At 46.3% G+C, this 21,549-nt stretch overlaps 2 protein-coding genes and 1 long non-coding RNA gene across 8 annotated transcripts in view; 1 reads left to right on the top strand and 2 right to left on the bottom strand.

Moving 5' to 3' along the window:
* Positions 1–268: 268 nt before the first annotated feature.
* Positions 269–3,901, bottom strand: LOC144339342 (uncharacterized). Its single transcript, XR_013414315.1, has 2 exons — positions 2,386–3,901; positions 269–573 (listed from the first exon to the last, which is right to left on the bottom strand). It is a non-coding gene; the product is annotated as an uncharacterized LOC144339342 (long non-coding RNA).
* Positions 543–20,859, top strand: SEC61A1 (SEC61 translocon subunit alpha 1). 6 transcript variants are annotated; one of them, XM_077990766.1, is made up of 12 exons: positions 543–3,603; positions 4,540–4,607; positions 7,217–7,282; positions 7,378–7,456; positions 8,422–8,553; positions 10,186–10,295; positions 10,592–10,745; positions 14,043–14,203; positions 16,111–16,308; positions 16,577–16,768; positions 17,146–17,222; positions 18,644–20,859. In XM_077990766.1, the coding sequence occupies exons 1-12, from the start codon at positions 3,246–3,248 to the stop codon at positions 18,828–18,830; spliced, it is 1,782 nt and encodes a 593-aa protein (XP_077846892.1). In that variant the 5' UTR covers positions 543–3,245; the 3' UTR covers positions 18,831–20,859.
* RUVBL1 (RuvB like AAA ATPase 1) overlaps positions 13,848–21,549 on the bottom strand; it is a 97,362-nt gene continuing 89,660 nt past the window's right edge. Inside the window, exon 10 of the mRNA XM_077990644.1 lies at positions 13,848–14,386. Within this exon, the coding sequence (XP_077846770.1) occupies positions 14,378–14,386 (9 nt within the window). The 3' untranslated portion in view covers positions 13,848–14,377. The remainder of the gene's footprint in view (positions 14,387–21,549) is intronic.

Raw genomic sequence — 21,549 nt, 5'->3', positions numbered from 1 at the left:
GAATTAAGTAGAGAATTTCCTTAACATCAATGATACTGTTTTTAGTGTGGAATCCTCAGTTTCTTATCAATAGCAATTAAACATTCTATAGACTTTATAATACAGTCTAAGAACATATAGAACTGATTCAATATCTCTGCTATTGACCAACTCACAAAAATCACTTATTGAAATATCTTTTAACTTACTGGCTTATTCACTATGTTCTGTTCACTCTCAATTCATGGAGCTTCACAAACCAGGAGGCTTTATGTCAAGATTTAACAAATTGAAAGGGCTTAAAAGTTTATTACATGTTTCACTGTTGTCATCAAATACATTGATTTATTAGAAAATCTAATAATTTTTCTCTTGGAATTGATACTCCACTTTTTTTTTAAACAGGATACCTATTTTTTCTTATCCATAATAACTTCCACTTGTTTCAAACTTCCCTTTGTTTACATGTCCAACTGCTTTACAGTTTATTGAAATAATGTCAGCTCTAATAGCTAAAACATGTTTTCTTATAAAGCTAAAATAAATACTGCTAGGCACGGTGGCGCAAACCTATAATCCCAGCACTTTGGGAGGCTGAGGTGGGCAGATCACTTGAGGTCAGAGGTTTGAGATCAGCCTGGCCAACATGGTGAAACTCCATTTCTACTAAAAATACAAAAATTAGCCAGGTGTGGTGGCGCATGCCTGTAATTCCAGCTACTCGGGAGGCTGAGGTAGGAGAATCACTTCAACTTGGGAGATGGAGGCTGCAGTGAGCTGAGATTGCGCCACTGCACTCCAGTCTGGGCAACAGAGCGAGACTTCAGCTCAAAACAAAAAAACTCTAAAATAAATACTGATGTCTCCATTAAACTATCATTCATTAAGGCCCAAACGCATTTGTGTCCACTACAGTGAACATACAGAACTGACTTCCACCACAAGGGGTATAGCTCAGGGGTGGAGCATTTGAATGCAGAACTTACTGACTTCCACATTGCTTTTGCAGATCTAGCACTGCAGGCTTGTCCGTCAAGGTTCAATTTGCATTACTTAATTTAGTTATTTCTGCTATTTATTTGGTGTGTGGTAGTAAATATAGTTTATCAAGAAAAACATGAGTTCTCTTATTGACTTATCCAAAATTGAATTTGATAACTTAGTGCCAAATTAAAACATCCACATTGTTTTTAAACTTTTGGCTGAAACTCCGTACTCTCTCTAGAATTGTATTAGCACTTTCTGTATAAAATCCAATGACAATCTTCTTATTTGGTACAATGTTACATCTTTATGGAACTATATCCCAAATATAATTCTTTCTTGTCCACTCACAATAAAGAAAATACAGTGTACTAAATGTTTCCCAGTGTCATAAGATCAACAAAAACCATCATATTCAAAAACCTTTAAATTTGCATTTTAATTATTAAAACATACATAAAAAATGAAGCTTCTTAAATGATGACTTTAAATATACCTCTGATTTACATATTTTTCAAAAAGCTGTTTTCTCACTCGGGTACATCCGGTGTTTAACAGGTGTGTCCACAAGAGAATGGCGTGTTCTTATCAATAGTAATCCCTTTGAAATTCTAGGAAATGTGTGTGAAATGCTCAATTACGCTTAACTATACAGTGGTGCTAAAAATTCTGACAGTAGCTTCCAAATCTTTTTCTCTTTTTTTTTTTTTTCTTTGAGACAGAGTCTCACTCTGTTGCCCAGGCTGGAGTGCAGTGATGAGATCTCGGTTTACTGCAACCTCCACCCCCACGGGTTCTAGCCATTCTCATGTCTCAGCCTCCTGAGTAGTTGGGATTACTATAGATTTTATGTAATAAAGTTTATCTTATAAATAATAAATTTTATTTTGTGCTGATTCTTAAACAGTATCAAAAGAAGTTCCAGGCTGGGATTCATTATTATAATAAATTTCTTGTTCGTTCTTCTGCAGATATCAAGATTTACATTTATCATACTTAAAAGTATTGAAAACTCATCCAGATTTTTGTTTCTCATTCTAGGTGGATGTTTCTGATATTCCATAATAAAATCTTAAATATATAAATATAAAATACTGCATACCTATTTTCTGAAGAATTAATGTATGTGCTTACGATAGAAGTATTTTATTATTTTTTGAGACAGGGTCTCACTCTGTCGTCACCCAGGCTGAAGTGCAGTGGCAAGATCTCAGCTCACTGCAGCCTCGACCTCCCAGACTCAAGGTATCTTCCCACCTCAGCCTCTCCAGTAGCTGGGACTACAGGCATGCACCACCATGCCTGGCTAATTTTTTTTGTATTTTTTTGTAGAGACAGGGTTTTGCCATGTTGCCCAGGCTGGTCTTGAACTCCTGGGCTCAAGTGATCCTCTTACCTCAGCCTCCCAAAGTGTGGGATTACTGGTGTGAGCCACTGCACCCAGTCCAATAAAAGTATTTTAAACTAGTGACTCTCCTAAAGCAGTTAGTGTTTTAACACATGTAACTCGGCTGCAGTCCCTGCAGTGACACAGGCCAGATTGTGTCATAATGTGGAAACAACAGGAGGCCTATTGTCAATGGTAATGACATCCTACAACTATTAACACAAACCAATGAGTTTATATTAAAATTTCTATTAATTGTAACATTTATTGTAATTACCATGATACTATTTACCCTCGAAATATTTCAACATTGTAACCATCAATATGGTGCAGGGTACATAATGGCTAAATATCGAATCTAGTCTATATGCCGAACTTAGTCCAGGGGCTGCCAGTTTCAGCTTCAGGCCAAAACTCCAGAAGAGATCATCAGTGGGTCCTGGAAGTGAAGATGGGTTGCATTTCAGACTCTGAATAAACAGTCAATGTCTTCTTTTTCCCCTTTTGGGTGGGGGATGGATATCAAGTGATGTCACACCTAGACCACTTCACTGAAGTTACCAGCCTGTTTCCAGTAGTCCTTTGATTTTTCCACCAGTGGGTTTGTATTCCAAAAAAGAGTTCCTGTCCTGTCCAACTTTCTGAGCCAAGGATTTACAAAACCTGGTTATCTGCTAGAAATGGGAGAGAATGGAAGAATCCAAATAGTTGACACCTAAATTAAAAGCAAAAAAGCATCTTGCCACATACGTACCTCCAACTCTACCTGTCCTGGTCAAGGTTTAGCTCCATGAAACCTTGCCTGATCCCACAAGGCATGCCCACCTTCTCCCCGCTAAACGCTCACAGCATGAAGTCTATTTCTCTTAGATGACATCATACCTACTGACTACAGATGCCTGAAAGTAAATTCCAACCCCCAGCCCCAGCATCCCTTGACCTACCCCTTATCCCCCTTTCCCACTCATCTTGGCAATCACACCGCCATGCCTTGTCCACAACAGTCTCCTCAACCTGGAACACCCTTTTCCCTCATTCCTTCTCGCCAGAATCCATCAAGGCTCGGCACAAAGGTACTCTCCCAGGAGGCCTTCCTGAATTCTTCCGTGAGGCAGACTGCTTCCCGAGCTGCCCCGGCCCTTCTCGGGCCAAGTCTCTCCAGAAACTCATCCCATTGTTCTCAGATGGAAGGGATCCCACACCCACGACAGGCCTCCGGGTTTGCTTAATGACTCAACCAGCGAGGGTGCTCGGTAAGCCCCACCAGCACGCGCCCTACTCAGCTGGTAATGATTGAGACCTACGAGGTGACGGGCGCCGCGGTCGACGCTGGGACAAGGTCCCTGCTCCGGGTAGCTTACGTTCTATTCACTAACGTCAAAGAGCAGTGAGTGCTGTTACGCGTATGGGAGCCACCAGGGTCTCCGCCTGCCCTCAGGGCCACGGGCGCACTCCACGATTCGCGCCTGCCTGTTTCTTCGTGGGACCGCACCGTCCCCGTCTCCAGAGACGCGACACACTCTCGCCACGCGCTCTCGCGTTACCAAGTCTGCGAAGCCGCACACCGCCAGTCCCGGCGTCCCCCGCGCGCCACGCTCCTTTCCGACAGGCCCCAGGAGTCCCGCTGCATGCCGGGGCTTGTGGTCTCGGCGTAAGCGGCGCGGCGCGGCGAGGCGCTGCGGCCGGCGGACGCGCGTGGCAGGAAGCGGAAGCGACCCGAGGCCCTGCCCCGGCCCCGGCCCCGGCCCCGCCCCGCGCCTCGCCGTGCCGCTCGCCGCCGGGCTAGAACTGACGTGTCTCTCGGCGGAGGTGCTGTGCGGTGGAACAGACTGGGCCGCGGGCAGCGTCGCGTCGCGCGGAGCAGAGCTGAGCCGAAGCGGGACCCGGAGCCTGAGCAGCCGCCGCCATGGCAAGTGAGTCCTGCAGGGACAGCTCTACCGAGGCCGGGACGGATCAGATTCCCCTTCCACTCACCCGTGCGGTCGAGAGCTCGCCGGCCAGCCCTGCCCGGCCCCCTGCAGAACGCGGCCGGTGTCCCCGACCCTTCTCGAGTATCCCCACGAGTCCCGGGTGCGGCCGGCTCCCCTGGCCACTGCTCTCACTCGTCCTGGGCAGAAGGCTTCCCTGGGTAGCGCGGACGGTTACTTCTCTGTGTTCTAACTCTTCCTGTTTTGTTTCTCTCATCAAAGTCAAATTTCTGGAAGTCATCAAACCCTTCTGTGTCATCCTGCCGGAAATTCAGAAGCCGGAGAGGAAGGTAAGTACCCCAAATTGCCAACAAAGAAGGTTTCAGGAAACTGTCTGGACTCTGAAAGTTTACAGTATGATTAAAAATGGCTTCAGCACGGCAATGGAAACTCTCCCTTCCCTTGTCTTGGAGTGTAGTCTGCTCTGTTATTCCGGAGAGCTGTCGAAAGGTGACCTGGTTGTGTGGAAATTTCCACCGAAGTCATCGTGCTGTATTTGGAGCATCTTTGGTGGAAGTTGCTCCGAGAACAAAGCCTCCGGTTGCCCTGTCCCAAAAATGGATCCGAGCCGTGAATGAATAAGACCTCAGTTAGGATAGCAGATTGAGTTACCCTCCCTTTTTCACCTCCAACGGGAGCAGGTCATGGGTTGGTTTTTTTTTTCCAGGAGATGCCCTTTGTATCCATCTGCTAAAGGGAAGGGCTGTCACTTTAGTATTTACAAATGAGTTTGTACCTTTTATGTAGGCTGTCACAATAGCGAGAATAAAGGCTATTCTTTTGTGAAGTCTGCTGCTTTTCGCAGCCAGTGTATTAAAACAAGGAAAGATTAAATGTAGAACTGTGTTGAATCCGAAATTGTGTGGAGTGAGTGTTGCCAGTATAAGTGCAGCTATCAAATAACGAAAAAAAGTTTCGTTAGGTTCCTAGGTTAGAGAGTGGGGAATAAAATGTTTGTGTCCTCAGATTATTTTTCAAACTGTTGTTAAAGCATTCACATGGACACTTGGGTTCTTGGAATCCACTTTCATTTTTTACTTAAAATAGTTTCATAGAAATGCCCATGTGCTTTTTTTAATGGACGAATTTGTAAAACTTTACCCCTCAATTCCAATGTAGTGGAGGGGTATGGCTCTGGAGGCAGGCAAGCCTAGGTCCCACTCTTTACATCGCTCCTTAGTAGCTATGTGACATTGGCCTTGTAACTCAGTGTGGTAGATGGAACCAGGGAAATATGTGCAAGGTATAGCAGTGGCTCAGGAAGGGATTAACTCTGGAAGACATGATGTCTTACGGTGGTTTTGAAGGACAAATAGAAGTCTCCTTGAAGGGATGGAAAGGAATTCCAAGTAAAAGGAGTATATCGTTTGCAAAGGCATTGGTGACAAGAGTGTAGCATGTTTGGATGAGAGGTTGTTAGATGTAGTTCCTATTGATAGAACATAATGGAAGGTGGGGAACAATAGGAGATGAATAGAAGGGCCAGACATGAGAATGTCACTTTGGAAGGAAGGGAGAGGACTAGAGTTGGTTTAGAGGCTTTTCACATCAGAGGATGAACTGTGGTACCGAGTAAGAATGGATTTAGGGGCTACTAAGAGGCAGAGGAGACAGGACTTGGAAAAAGAGCTTTTGGGGTTTTGATGTTAAATTTGATTGTAACCAGGAGAGGGGACTTGGTGATTAAAAAGTCTTGAAAAAATTGTCTGCTCTTTGTTTCCCGTCAAGATTCATTTCAGACAGGTTAGTCTGAAATGGCGTTGACTTTTCTCGGCCATTTTCTAATTTCTTAGTGTGGTGGGATGGTAGGTGGGAAGAGGAGCATTCTCAAGAGAAGAAGAGTCCTGTGAATGCCCTCAGCTTTGGATGAAGTATCTGAACACTAATTCACAACACCCTTGTGTGGCTGTATGACTGTGTCCTACTTTGCCTGCATGTATAGTTAGAGGACTGTGACTCCTGTTCTGGCCAGAGGGCCGGGAATGCTGACTCAGTGCCTGCCTAGAAGTGTTTTTAAAGAACACAGTTTTGTTCACTTAATACTGTCAGTCTCTCACAAGGTATTTCAACCTCAGAATCTTCCGTCTGTACAATAATTCATATTTGTTAAGCCCTCTAAAGCCATTAGTCTAGTGTAGGCAGCAGACACTAGTGAAGACACTCAGTTTCAGAGGCAGAAAACCTGGAAGAGTTCCCGCTCTACTCTTTAGTGACAGAGGCTTTGGGTGGAAGGTCTAAACCTTTCTTATGATACGTAATAGTCATCTTTTCAGCGATTCTTGTCACCTGTGCAACCTTTGTACCTGAGAAGATGTGAAAATCCTTAACAGATGTTACTAATAGGTTAAACGTGCAATTCTCCTGCCCTTCCCCAATATTGTTTATTACACTGTTTTACCCTTAATTCATAGAAAATACACTATTGAGCAATTCCAAATTACTTGGCTCCAGAATAACAAGGTTTTGTGACTTACACTCAAATGAAAAGTGGTTGCTCGTGTGTTTTACAAGTCATGTTCTATTGTGACATTCTTCGATCTTGAGTCTTAACTGTTAATGCTGATGGTTAAAAGCACAGTTTGGGACTCAAACTCACTTTAGCATTGCGGTTTGGGACAAATTATTTAGTCTTCTAAGACTGAGTTGTAAAATAAAGATAACTCTCTGTGGTGTGAGGTGAGCTGGGGGGATGCCTGTAGGTCCTTGCATTGTGCTCTGTGCAGTGGAAGTTACGCAGTACATGGTGCTTATGTTTGGTACATGGTTCAGCTTCTCTGCTGAACAGAGGAAAGGGTCTGGTTGGAGTCCATTTTTAGAGAAAGGGGTCTGATTGGAGTCCATTTTTATTAATTTGCTTTTGAAAGTAACCCCTGCTTTAATTCATTCGCTTCTACTCTAGATTCAGTTTAAAGAGAAAGTGCTGTGGACCGCTATCACCCTCTTTATCTTCTTAGTGTGCTGCCAGGTAAGCTAAGGTTTGTATTTCGTATTGGGGAGGGGGATAAAAGTAGCTGGAAACAGGTGTGCTTGCTGACTGTTTTGCTCTTTGCCTGTTCCCAGATTCCCTTGTTTGGGATCATGTCTTCAGATTCAGCTGACCCTTTCTATTGGATGAGAGTGATTCTAGCTTCTAACAGAGGTAGGACTCTGGCTCTCTCTGTCTTTTCTCTGTAGAGTGTGGGCTTACCTAGCTTCACTTAGTTAAATTATAGGCTTTGGCTTTATATGGAACTTAGAGAGTGACTTGGAAAATAGAGTGAAGAATGTTAGTGTGCTGTGTTGAGTAGCCTTATTAAATGCTGAGTTCAGCACCAAGGCATACCATCATATTTGGAATCGTATTTGAGTGCAGTACAAAACTTGTATTGACAAGATAAGTCTATGCTATAGAGAGAATAAAAAACATGGAAAAACAACTAGAATACTTTTTGAATACCTGAAATGATGACATTTCCATTGATAACATTCTTCAGAATATGTAATTTGTTTTTCAGCTGTATCTTTTTCATATCTATAGGTTACATATATTGTCAAAAAATATGTAACAGTGTTTTGTATCCTTTAATCAGTTACCTATGGGACTGGGGAGGATTCTGAATGTATATGTTGATACTGCATTTGATTAACTCATTTTAAAAACATGGTTGAATTAAATTCCAAATCAGTTGGAAGTATAGCTCATTTTAACATAATGGGAAGTAGAGGCTTATTCACAACTAGATACAATTGTACAGGCTCCCTTTCTAGACTCTGGGAATTATTTGAATGTTATCCTTTTTTTATTAACTGATGAAGAGACAAACGTTTCTTATCTCTAAAACCAGAATGAATCTGTTTATGGTGAATTTAAATGCAGCAATCTGTTTAGACACCATGTGACTTCCTAAACAGAATAAGATGTTGCCTCGCAGGCTGAACGGAATGAATTGAATTATACACTAATCGTTGATATTTTGGGGTTCTCTAAATTAAATGCAGCTAGGAAACTGAAACACATTAGTTTCATATAAGGGGTACTCAGTCAAATTTTGCTCATTCATTTTTAAAATAATGTACTATGTTTCCAAGCTAATATTGACTGTTTTGCTTCTCTGTTTCCTCAAGGCACATTGATGGAGCTGGGGATCTCTCCCATTGTCACGTCTGGCCTTATAATGCAACTCTTGGCCGGCGCCAAGATAATTGAAGTTGGTGACACCCCAAAAGACCGAGCTCTCTTCAACGGGGCCCAAAAGTGTAAGAAAGATTGTGAATAATCTGATGTCTGTAGTTGGAGAATTTGTATTTGCTATAATGGCAACAAACAGGTTTTCTTTTTTTTTTTTTGAGAGGGGGCAGATGGAGTCTAACTCCGTTGCTCAGGCTGGAGTGCAGTGATGCAATCTTGGCTCACTGCAACCTCCACCTCCCATGTTCAAGCAATTCTCCTGCCTCAGCTTCCCGAGTAACTGGGATTACAGGTGCGTGCCACTACACCTGGCTAATTTTTGTGTTTTTAGTAAAGATGGGGTTTCACTACATTGGCCATGGGGTCTTAAACTCCTGATCTCATGATCCACCTGCCTCGGCCTCCCAAAGTACTGGGATTATAGGCGTGAGCCACCATGCCCAGCCCAAACAGTTTTTTCTTTTGTGCTGCAACCTCCTTGGCCTGCCAACCCTGTAGGAGCTCCATGGCCTGTGTTAGCATGAGCACTTCTGGGAGAGCAGAGGTGCTAGGTGCTGGGGATGGGCCGGGCAAGGCAGGGGAGAGTGTCTGGAGTGCCCCTGAGGCCGTGTAATGGAGTGGAAGGATCAGAGCTTGGAGGTCTTAGCACCCTTGGACACCATTTCATTATTACTTAGAAGGAAGTAATGGCTACTTCAGAGCTGTCGTAAGGATTAAATAATCACTGTCACAATGCCTGGCACATAGTAGTTATTTGGCAAGTGTTTTATAAAAAAATTTCACTCACCAGGCGCAGTGGCTCACGCCTGTAATCCCAGCACTTTGGGAGGCCGAGGCGGGCAGATCACGAGGTCAGGAGATGGAGACCATCCTGGCTAACACGGTGAAACCCTGTCTCCACTAAAAATACAAAAACTTAGCCGGGTGTGGTGGCACGTGCTGTAGTCCTAGCTACTCCAGAGGCTGAGGCAGGAGAATCGCTTGAACCTGGGAGGTGGAGGTTGCAGTGAGCCGAGATCGCGCCACTGCTCTCCAGCCTACTTGGGCAACAGAGAGAGACTCTGTCTCAAAAAAAAAAAAAAGGAAAGCTTCTCTTAGACCGAAATAGCTTGGTAGCTAAGGGAATGGGAAGAGTAACCAAATTGATGGTATGTGGGGTTTTCCTTTTAAAAGCATATTAAATAAAAACTTGAGAAGGGATCACTTTACCCAAAAGCTAGTAATTCTGTCCTCTGGACCCAGATCTGGATGGTGAGCCTAGAGAGGTGGCCCATATCTGTAGTTCAGCTCATGAGCCATCCAGACCCCAAGTGCCTGACAATTGAGTTTGGGTGCTGCAGGTGTGACATCTCCAGATTGTCTCCGGATGCTGTCAGGAGTAGGTTCTGCTCCCTGATTTTCTTTGAATAGAACAAATTTTCCAAGTATCACTTTTACTCCTCCCATGATTAAAAAGCAAGTGAATCTAGGAAAAGGTGAAACTAAAGAACAAGTGTGCTTTTGTTAAAAGGCTTTTGATTCATCATGTACTTTGCTGATGTGATGGTTTAGCATGTTCTCAGTCAAGCCCCTTGGAGGTCGTATCACTGCTCTTCATCTTTGTTCTCCCCTGTGCCTGGCGTTGAGTGGGTGTTTCTGAACTATTTCTTTTGCTCTGTGTAGTGACCCACTTGGAAAACACTTCTTCCTTTCAATTCTAGTATTTGGCATGATTATTACTATCGGCCAGTCTATCGTGTATGTGATGACCGGGATGTATGGGGACCCTTCTGAAATGGGTGCTGGAATTTGCCTGCTAATCACCATTCAGGTAATTGTTATGCTAACATCTCCCTCTGAGTAGCCCCTCACACTTACCTACAGTTCTCACATGACGAATATCAACCACACCTAAAAGGAACTCCTACTGAAAGGAAGCAGAAGCCTCAGACTCTGGGTTAGCCCCCGGAATTCAGCAGAGAAAGGCTTTACTGACCACTGTCTGGGACTGAGGATGTGATCTCACTCTGTCTTCAGCATTTATATCAGAGAACCCAATTACTGAAGGATGGAACCATGTCCATGGGGAGCAGTAACACATAGTCTTGTATTTTTAAATTTTTACAGCTCTTTGTTGCTGGCTTAATTGTCCTACTTTTGGATGAACTCCTGCAAAAAGGATATGGCCTTGGTTCTGGTATCTCCCTCTTCATTGCAACTAACATCTGTGAAACCATCGTATGGAAGGCATTCAGCCCCACCACTGTCAACACTGGCCGAGGTAAGGGCCCTGTGCTCCTCTAGTGGCGACAGCTTTCAGCAAAAACGATTAAGCAATGCAAAGCAGAAGACAAAAATCCCCCCGTTCCACAGAAAAATTATGTCAGTTTTAGGTTTATCTCTTCTGATTTTTAAAATCAGAAAAGTTTTTAAAACTGCAAAGTTTTAAAAACACAAATAGGCTTATAATTATAATGATACCTAACTTGCACTTTTCATATAAAAATATCTCCTGGACGTTTGGCATGTCAGAATACACAATCCTGCCTCACTTTTCTTAGCACAGTATAACCTTACATTGCAACGATAAAACAGTGTTAAGTCATTTCCAGGTGTTTTTATTGTTAACATTGAAACAGTGAACGTCCTTATATGTTCATCTTTGTATATTTTGGCAGCTGCTCTCAGTGAATAAATTTCTAAAAATGAAATTCCTAAAGCAAAGCACTTGGTCATGCAAGGGGCAGCTTTCTGAAAAAGGCCTGAACTTGGAGCTTAGCACCTGTGTTCAAATCCTGGCTGTTCCTGTTAGTTGTACATAGGTGGCTTTGGGCAGATTCCCTCACCATTGAATCTTGGTTACCAGGATGAAATGAGAAGCAGCATGAAATTATGTGATGCCTGGCTCCTGGTAGATGCATATCAAATATTAGCATGCTGTGCTACATCCACTAAGTGCCACAGAAATCTTATAACAGAGCATGTTTTTAATAAAAAGGTCAAAACATATAAGGGAAGCCTTAGAGAGTGTGACTTTTTAGGGAAAGGAAATAAACATTTTTGACACTAAATATCTTCTTCACTGAGGAGCATTCCAGGAGAAATAATCATGCGTTATTTGAGAGTTTTATGTTGGAAACGGAGTCCTTGGCCTCCAGAGACCATATTATCTCATTAATGAGATGGAAAACTGGTCCCCAGACAAGTGAAGGCTGCATATGCCTAACAGGTTACAAAGGATAGTGGAGCTTGAAGTAGGGAGCCATAGAGAAAACTGGGCAAGATCACATTTGATGCTTCCTTAGGTACTTTGTATAATTTTAGGAAATCCAAGGTAAATTGGGAGAAGCAGGTCCGGAAGGCAAAGTTTGGCAGGATGTGGAAAGGCAGGAGAGGGAACGCATTGTAGGAGTTCAGGTATTTGACAAGACCATCATGGTGACTGGCCTTTGGGGAGCGCCTGAGTGGGAAGGAAGTAAAGTCAGAGGGGAAGGCCCTGGTCAGGGCTTAGCAGCCCAGTAGTAGCCGCCAGAGGCTCATGTTCCATTCTACAGCAGGGTATTGAGTGATGGGAGCCAGAGTTTGGAAGGAGTGATTTGCTCTGCACTGAAAGGCAGAGAGAGCAGCTAGGTGTGTACAGCAGTAATCCAGCCCCAACCAAGCCATCCTACAGGAGAGCATTGTGTCAGGGCATTTGGAGGAAGCAAGTAAGACGGGGGGCCAGAGAGGCACTTTCAAGGTGGGGGAAAACTAAGAAGCAAAGGTGGGTTTGTCTGGCCTTGAAGTCAATGTGTCTAAATGTCAGTTGCTCATGTTTGGGACCTGGCTGACACGAGATGCATTCAGGAAGGGCTGTGCCCCATGGCCTGCATGTGGGCAGTGAGTGGTGCTGGAGGGAGAGCCACACAGAGGGCACAGCTGGGACGGCAGCTTTGCAGCTGTGCCTGGAGACGTTGCAGCTTGGCTTGGGATGGGGGAGGCTGTTGAATGAGATTCTATAGGCAGAGAGAGTAATCACTACTGCTTCCCTGGGCAGCAAGAACAATCCAGAACTGGGAATTAGTCCCAAATTTGATACCGTGGGGAAACAGGCCAGCCTTGTCACACAGGACCAAAAGGTGGAAAGGATGGGAACTGACGAAAGACCACCACAGGGTGAGATGAGGACGTGATGGCCAGTTAGGACATGGTGTCTCTTTCACAGAAGCCACAGCAGAGGAGGTCAGTGGTCACATTGGTTAGCTGATCTGCCTGACATGTCATCTCTGAATGGTCCAGGAAGATGCTCCCAAAGTGCTGGGATTACAGGCGTGAGCCACCGTGCCCGACTCCTATTTGACTTTTTAAAAAGTGCTCCTCAGAGTACTGATACCATGACCCCACACTGCCCACAGAGACCCTGTTTCTGGAAGTAATGCCAGCTTCCTGCCAGTAGAAGTACAGTGAGTTGCCAGGCTTCCATTATGGGATGGTTACACCGTCCTGGAACGGCAGAGGTTACCACTTGTTTCTTTCTTTCGCTTTTTAGTTTTTTAGCTTAAGTAAATTTCTTGCTAATGTCTAAAACTTAGGCCTTGATAATGCACCACACTCCCCGCCTTCCTCTCACTTATTACTCCGTTGTCTCGTTCTCAGGTTGGGTCCCCTTCCCGTTTTCCTCAGTCCCTCAGTAAGCTCACTCCACCCCTAGGCCTGCCTCCCTCAGGAGCATCTCCTGGCAGGGTGTGATTTGGATGGGGCCACATGGTGGACGCAAGCACATCCTCTGTACTTGTACCCTTGGTGTAAGGAGCAGAGAGCTGGAGCCTCCCCACTCACCAGCCAGGGGCAGCCTGCACTTCAGAGCTGTTGAATGGGTACTTGTGCTTCTCAGGATTTTCCAGGAAAGTAGATTTGCCGGCTCTGAGTCCCCTCTTCAGTGGATGACCCTTCCAGCTAGAGTTCAGCAGAGTCTGCTTTTATTTTTGTAAATTATCATCATTCCACACCTCTGGTGGCCACTGACTCATGTGCCTAAGAAATGAGACTAGTTAATTTTAAAAAGTGGAAAAGTGGAATAGTGGAATACAGGTGTGGCTCACACCTGTAATGCCAACACTTTGGGTGGGTGAGGCAGGAGGATCGTTTGAGGTCAGGAGTTCAAGACCAGACTGGGTAACATAGTGAGACCCCAACTGTACAAAAATAAAAAATAAAAAATTAGCCAGGTGTGGTAGCACGCCTGTAGTCCCAGCTATTCGGAAGGCTGAGATAGGAGGATCACTTGAGCCCAGGAGGAGGAGGTTGAGGCTGCAGTGAGGTGCTGCCACACCACTGCACTCCAGCCTAGGCAACAGAGAGAGACCCTGTCAAAAAAGAAAACAAAACAAAACAGAATAGCCCGTTTCTGTAGTTTGAATTCTCTACAGAAGAGAAGTGAGGGATGAGTAGAATACATGTTGTATCCCTGTGGCTATGGGCACCATGTGTCTAATAACTTAAGTTTGTTTTCCTCTTTTTATTTTCTCTGCTAAGAAGCCTAGAAGCAAATTGAGTTGCCTGGTTGTTCCTTCACATTTGTGTCCTCCTTTGCCAACAGGAATGGAATTCGAAGGTGCTATCATCGCACTTTTCCATCTGCTGGCCACACGCACAGACAAGGTCCGAGCCCTTCGGGAGGCGTTCTACCGCCAGAATCTCCCCAACCTCATGAATCTCATCGCCACCATCTTTGTCTTTGCAGTGGTCATCTATTTCCAGGTGCGTCCAGATCCAACCCCAGGGAGTTTCCGTGGTCTGGATTTAAGTGTCAGAATGCCTTGTGTGCAGTCCCCTACTCTATGGGGTGCACTGTCATCATATTGTGTTGAAACAATGAGATGGTATTTGAAGGCAGCAGGTTTCCAGATGAGCTGGACAAGCACGTTCATTGAGTCATGGGACCTGCCATTAACGAAACAAAATGAAGGCAGTTCTAACATTTGTGAAATCATGTTCCTTTGGGTTGGGCCTATCAACAGGTAAGAAGATATATTTCTAAGTTCTTAGTGCAAGAGAAGCAAAAAGTACTCGAGCTCTGAAACCTCATTGCTCTCTTATAGAAAGTTTGTATATTTGTAGGTAACTTCAGCATCTCGGAAAAGGCCTATCTTCTTGAGCTGTCTTACCTTTAAAAGTATTCCATCTTTTAAACTTGCTTCTGAGTAAGAAACCTGAACTGCTAGTTGTTTCCCTGTAATTGGATTGATCTTTGTATTTTTTGATGGTCCACTTTGTATTTTTGGTGTTTATTAAAAAGAAGGGACAGAGATAAAAGGTAGCTTGATGTTTGTGAAAGGTATTTATACCAGCTACATGCTTTTCCTGTTCCTTCTGAGACTAAGCCAGATTCCTGCTTAATAAAAAGCTAACTCTTTAGGGGCTTTGCCAGAATTTGCAGTCAGATCATTAAGAATTTAATTTTTTTTTTTGAGACGGAGTCTTGCTCCGTTGCCCAGGCTGGAGTGCAGTGGCACAATCTCAACTCACTGCAACCTCTGCCTCCCAGGTTCAAGAGATTCTCCTGCCTCAGCCTCCCTAGTAGATGGGACTACAGGTGCCTGCCACCATGCCCGGTGAATTTTTTTGTATTTTTAGTAGAGACAGGGTTTCACCGTGTTAGCCAGGATGGTCTCGATCTCCTGACCTCGTGATCCGCCCTCCTCCACATCCCAAAGCGCTGGGATTATAGACGGGAGCCACCGCTCCCAGCTTTAAGTATTTAATTTTTAAATCCTCTGTATTCTGAGCCCTGTTATAGGTACTGGGAGTTCCTAAAAATAAACCCTTTCTATTCTCCAAGTGTTTCAGAGGGAGAGGTGGTATTCCTAGAAAAGTTTAGCTTTGCTGTTTATGATTAAAAACACCGTAAGGAACTGTTGCAAGGTGTGAGGCCACTGCTGTAGTGGCCCTGCCTCAGAGCCAGTGTAAAAGCTCAGGAAACATCACCAGCTAGAGAGAAACGCCGTTGGGATTTGGGTGTGTGGCCTCCAGGCTTTTCTCCATATTCCACACAGATGTGGATGTAATGTGATAGGCTTTGTCTTTTGGCGGGGGGGGGGGGAAAAAAAGGATAATTCCAGCGTGCTCACTTCCATGTTTTGTTTTGTGTGAGACAGGGTCTCATCATGTTGCTCAGGCTGGAATGCAGTGGCGTGATCTTGGCTCACTGCAGCCTAGACCTCCCAGGCTCAAGTGATTGTCCCACCTCAGCCTCCTGAGTAGCTGGGACTACAGGCGTGCACCACTACACCCGGCTAGTTTTGTTTATTTTTTGTAGAGATAGAGTCTCACTGTGTTGCCCAGGCTGGTCTCGAACTTCTGGGCTCAAGCAATTCTCCCACCTCGGCCTCCCAAAGTGCTGGGATTACAGATGTAAGCTACCCCACCTAGCCTTCGGTGTATTTTTAAACCAGCTTTTCTGGGCCCGTTCTGGATGTTCCCCCAAAGTGCAGGAGTACGGTGGTGGGTAAGGAATGGGCACGAGCTCTCAGAACTGGGAGCCCCAGAACCAGCACACAGGATTTCCTCCCTTGTGGCCCACTGGATAGTCCCTGGCTGGACTGTGCTTCTGTGCAGCAGGCTGGAATGAAGCAGTGAAGGGGATTTGGTTCTGTTTGGCTTCTCAGGGCTTCCGAGTGGACCTGCCAATCAAGTCGGCCCGCTACCGCGGCCAGTACAACACCTACCCCATCAAGCTCTTCTATACGTCCAACATCCCCATCATCCTGCAGTCTGCCCTGGTGTCCAACCTTTATGTCATCTCCCAAATGCTCTCAGCTCGCTTCAGTGGCAACTTGCTGGTCAGCCTGCTGGGCACCTGGTCGGTAAGTAGGCTCTTCGAAGATGAGCTAGCAATGCAGCTAGTTGGAGTGGTTTCTGTCAGTGTGTCTTGCTCATGAACAGATATTTCATCCAAAGATATTTTCCATTGAACTTTTACAAATTCAGCACATTAAATTATCTTTTCAGTAAGAAAATTGTACCATGGGAACCGAGTAAAATTGCATTCTTTCATCTGCTCAGAACTATTTTTGCCCTGATGCTAAAGTAAAATGAGGAGCACTCACACGCGTTTGGTTTCTTCTTCCCCAGGACACGTCTTCTGGGGGTCCCGCACGTGCTTATCCAGTTGGTGGCCTTTGCTATTACCTGTCCCCTCCAGAATCTTTTGGCTCTGTGTTAGAAGACCCGGTCCATGCAGTTGTATACATAGTGTTCATGCTGGGCTCCTGTGCATTCTTCTCCAAAACGTGGATTGAGGTCTCAGGTTCCTCTGCCAAAGATGTAAGTAGAAGCAAAACCTTCTAGATGGGTGATGAAAGTGTGGCTAGTATAAGGGGTGCGGATTTGTCACCTCATCATAAATAGTGGTCTGTGACACATGCAGACAGATCGTCCTCCTTTAAGGGCTGACAGATGGAGCTCAGCCAGTAGATCAGCTGTAGGTATGAGAATCTGAATCCACACTGTAAAGTTAGACTTTGTCATACGACTTCCTTGCAGCAGTTTTAAAGTTCTCTGTATGAATATTGTCAGTGCTGGAAGAGGCGATCTATTGTCAGTGCTGGAAATGCTGGAAGTGGTACTGTTTAGTACCACTTGGAATGCCTGTTTCCCCTTCAACCTCCAATTCCAACTTCTCCCCTGTGGGCACCCTGCAGGTTGCAAAGCAGCTGAAGGAGCAGCAGATGGTGATGAGAGGCCACCGAGAGACCTCCATGGTCCATGAACTCAATCGGTGAGTGGCGGCCCCAGGTCCCCAACCTCCCATCTCTGGACATGTGTTGTTTCTTTCCACGCAGGGCATCCTGATAGGCCCTAGCACTTACTGGGTCACTAAATCTTATCCTTGGGTTATAGGACAGAACTAAATGTTAAATATTTATGAACTTGCTAAGTACTGGACACTGGAGACGTAAAGATAAACACTTTAACAGCCCCTCTCCTCCAGAGGTAGCCACTGGGTAAGGAGATGGAAGCATGTGGCCAGGCGGGTGGGAGACAGTGTGGTAAGGGTTCTGAGAGCAACAGCTGTGAGCGGCAGCGGGACCCTCATTCACCCTGGCTCATGCCGGTGGGGTGCTGAAGAGAGCGCCCTGGAGGAGGGTCACTCTGAGCTCAGAGCAGGCAGGTCCTGGCGTCTGAGTGCATTTTGGGGCCTGAGATGGCGGTAAGGCTAGAGAAGCTGGCAGTGGCTGGGCACGGAAGGGGTTGATTTATGTTTGAAGCAGGGCAGAAGGGATGGAGCCTGCAGTCTCTTAGGAAGGTCAGTGCTAATACATGAAACCACGCTAGAGAGGGAGAGGGGGAGGCCACATACCTGCTGGGCTGTGGCAAGAGTTTGGGCCAGAGGTGATGGTGCCAGATATAGCCGTCCCCTTGGGGATGGAGCAGTTAGGTGAGGAAGGGCAAAGTCCAGGTGACCTTAGATGCTGCCACAGCACTCTTTGGTCTGCACAGTCTCCATTACAACTACTCATCTCTTCCATCATCACTCACAAGCAGCCAGACAGACACAGACAAATGAGCATGGCTGTATTCCTACAAAGCTGTCTACAAAGTCAGCTGCAGACCGGGTTGTCCTATGGGCCTTACCTAAAGGAAGCAACCACAGGAAAAGCCAGAATTGCAAACTTCACATGATTTTCTAATCCCTAGCAGGGATGGTAGGCAATTTAATTCATTCTCTTAATATTAAGCTGCTGAATTTACAGCACTCTGCAGTAGAAATATAATTCAAGTCACATGTAATTTTTTTAATTTCTAGAAGTCACATTTAAAAAGTAAAAAGAAACAGGTGAAATTAATTTTAATATATTTAACCCAGTATATCCAAAGTATCATTTCAACATTATAATTAATGTAAGAAAAACCATGATGAGATATTTTACATCCTTGTCTTCAAATTAAATCTCCAAAATCTCATGTGACATCTCAGTTTGGTCTAGTTACAGTCCCCTGGCTACTATGGCCAGTGTGGCCGCTGCCTGGACAGCAGCGCCTTGGCCTGGAGCACTAGATATAGTAGATGACTTTCAAGGAGACAGCAGAGGGGCCTTTGAGGCATTAGGTCCCAAAGTCCCAGGTGAGCCTGTTGGCCACCTGGCTCACAGGGGGGCTCTGTGGGTGTCCCGGAGCTGACTGTGTCCCCTTCCCCAGGTACATCCCCACAGCCGCGGCCTTCGGTGGGCTGTGCATCGGGGCCCTCTCGGTCCTGGCTGACTTCCTGGGTGCCATTGGGTCTGGAACTGGGATCCTGCTCGCGGTCACCATCATCTACCAGTACTTTGAGATCTTCGTGAAGGAGCAGAGCGAGGTCGGCAGCATGGGGGCCCTGCTCTTCTGAGCCCGTCTCCCGGACGGGTTGAGGAAGCTGCTCCAGAAGCGCCTCGGAAGGGGGGCTCTCATCATGGCGCATGCTGCTGCGGCATATGGACTTTTGTTTAATAATGTTTTTGAATTTCGTATTCTTTCATTCCACTGTGTAAAGTGCTAGACATTTTCCAATTTAAAATTTTGCTTTTTATCCTGGCATTGGCAAAAAGAACTGTGAAAGTGAAATTTTATTCAGCCGACTGCCAGAGAAGTGGGAATGGTATAGGATTGTCCCCAAGTGTCCATGTAACTTTTGTTTTAACCTTTGCACCTTCTCAGTGCCGTATGCGGCTGCAGCAGTCTCACCTGTTTCCCTACGAAGGGAATTTCTCACTCTGGTTGGAAGCACAAAAACTGAAATGTCTACGTTTCATTTTGGCAGTAGGGTGTGAAGCTGGGACCGGATCATGTATTTCCCGGAGACGTGGGACCTTGCTGGCATGTCTCCTTCACAATCAGGTGTGGGAATATCTGGCTTAGGACTGTTTTTCTCTTTAAGACACCATTGTTTTCCCCTATTTTAAAAGTGATTTTTTTAAGGACAGAACTTCTTCCAAAAGAGAGGGATGGCTTTCCCAGAAGACACTCCCGGCCGTCTGTGGATTTGTCTGTGTGCACCTGTTGGCTCTTCTAGCTGACTCTTCTGGTTGGACTTAGAGTTTGCCTGTTTCTGCTAGCTCCATGTTTAGTCCACTTGGGTCATCAGCTCTACCAAACTGAGCCTGGCCAAGCTAGGGGGACAGACCCTTGCAGTGATGTCCATTTGTCTAGATTCTGCCAGTCATCACTGGATGCATCTCCTCGCGGCTGCCCTAGCAAGGGGAGACGTTGTGGTGGCTATCAGACATGGACAGAAACTGACTTAGTGCTCACAAGCCACTACACCTTCTGGGCTGAAGATCACCCAGCTGTATTTTCAGTTTTTTTACCATGCTTAGGACTGCACACAAGTGAGCAGACGCCACCAACTTCCTTTCTGCATCACCAGTGTCGTCAGCAGAGAGGACAGTGCAGGCTCAAGGTCGGTAGTGAAGTCAGGTTCGGGGTGCGTGGGCTGTGGTGGTGTTGATCAGTTGCTCCAGTGTTTGAAATAAGAAGACTCATGTTTATATCTGGAATAAGTTCTGTTTGTGCTGACAGGTGGCCCAGGTCCTGGGGATGGGCACCATCCCTCTGTCCTTGAGGGAGTCCCCTCTTAGGACAGGCACTGCCTGGCAGCAAGGGCAGCAGAGTTGGGTACTGAGATCCTGAGGAGCTTGAGGTTTCGAGCTGGCTTTAGACATTGGTGGGACCAAGAATGTTTTGCTGGATGCCCCAATCCTAAGAAGGGGTCCTGGGGGTGCATGCAGCCTATCGGGGAGACTCCACACTGACAGTGGGCACACGGCAGCCTGCGAAGCACAGGGCCACCACCACAGCCTGGCAGAGGGGCACACTCTGTCTGGAGACCTCGCTGGCAGTGCTAGCCAGGAAACAGAGTGACCAAGGGACAAGAAGGGACTTGCCCAAAGCCACCCAGCAACTCAGCAGCAGAACCAAGATGGGCCCCAGGCTCCTCCATATGTTCCAGGGCTTACCACCCTATCACACGTGGCCTTGTCTAGACCCAGTCCTGAGCAGGGGAGAGGCTCTGAGACCTGATGCCCTCCTACCCACATGGTTCTCCCGCTGCCCTGTCCACTCTGCTGCTACAGAGGGGCAGGACCTCCCCAGCCCATGCTTAGGAATGCTTGGCCTCTTGCAGGCAGGCAGCTGTACCCAACCTGGTGGGCTGGGGACTGGAGGGCGCCAGGCCTCAGGAGGAGCCCCATAGTCCTGCCTGCAGCCTGTAACCATCGGCTGGGCCCTGCAAGGCCCATACTCACACCCTGTGGGTGATGGTCATGGTGGGTGGGTGGGGACTGACCCCAGCTTCCAGGGGACTGTCACTGTGGACGCCAAAATGGCATAACTGAGACAAGGTGAATAAGTGACAAATAAAGCCAATTTTTTACAAGGTACTTGGTCATGTTCTCTTAATTTTAAATTATATTTTATTCCCCAAAAGGACAGTGAGGCCCAAAGCTTGAGTGCAACTTTATGTGTGTCAAAGGCTTGGCTGGGGCACTCAGGCATTTTGCCTGGAAAAGTTCCCTTCTAGTGGTCATGTCAGCCTGGTGCTCACATTTGTGATAAAGTGAAATGGCTGCTGGGCCACATGTGGCGCTACTGCAGGGCTCTGCCAGTGAGGCAGAATGCACCAGCTGTCCCGTGAGAATGCAGAGGCCTCCGCTGAGCCAGGGCACCTGCCACCCTGTGGAAGAGGGGGAACCTTCTAGCAGGAGCCTAGCGCCCCATAACTCGAAGCCCTTCGAGCCTCAGCTCCAGTACCCAGCTGGTGATTGGAGAAGTCTTACCTTGGTTGTGAGGCTGGCCTCAGACCTGACCTGTAGCCAAGCCAGAAGGACCCACTGTTATGTGAGTAGGAGTGGCAGGCTTGTGGCTGCTCCCCTAGAACGTGTCTAAAAGTCTTTCTGTTTCCACACCAAGCCCCCAGTGGTAGGCCACATTTCCACTCTCCCCAATCCTGGACAGGGCCTCACCCCAAACCTGCCATCCCCACCACCCGGGCCTGGTGCTTCCTCAGGAACTTGAGGGGTAGGTGGGAGGGCAGCCCCAGGGCAGGCCTGACCAGGGCTGTGGGAGGTCGT

This window comes from Macaca mulatta, chromosome 2 (genome assembly GCF_049350105.2).
Source record: "Macaca mulatta isolate MMU2019108-1 chromosome 2, T2T-MMU8v2.0, whole genome shotgun sequence".
Classification (NCBI taxonomy): Eukaryota; Metazoa; Chordata; class Mammalia; order Primates; family Cercopithecidae; genus Macaca; species Macaca mulatta.
Note: the sequence above shows the minus strand (reverse complement) of the source record. Positions and strands in the feature narration are given on the sequence as shown.

Bases quoted from the DNA above. Each gene is read 5' to 3' on its own strand.
- SEC61A1 (XM_077990766.1), top strand. From the start codon at position 3,246: ATGCCTGAAAGTAAATTCCAACCCCCAGCCCCAGCATCCCTTGACCTA. The intron at 3,604-4,539 runs GTAAGCCCCACC...CTCTCATCAAAG, and splicing joins TCAACCAGCGAGGGTGCTCG to TCAAATTTCTGGAAGTCATC. The intron at 14,204-16,110 runs GTGCGTCCAGAT...TTGGCTTCTCAG, and splicing joins CAGTGGTCATCTATTTCCAG to GGCTTCCGAGTGGACCTGCC.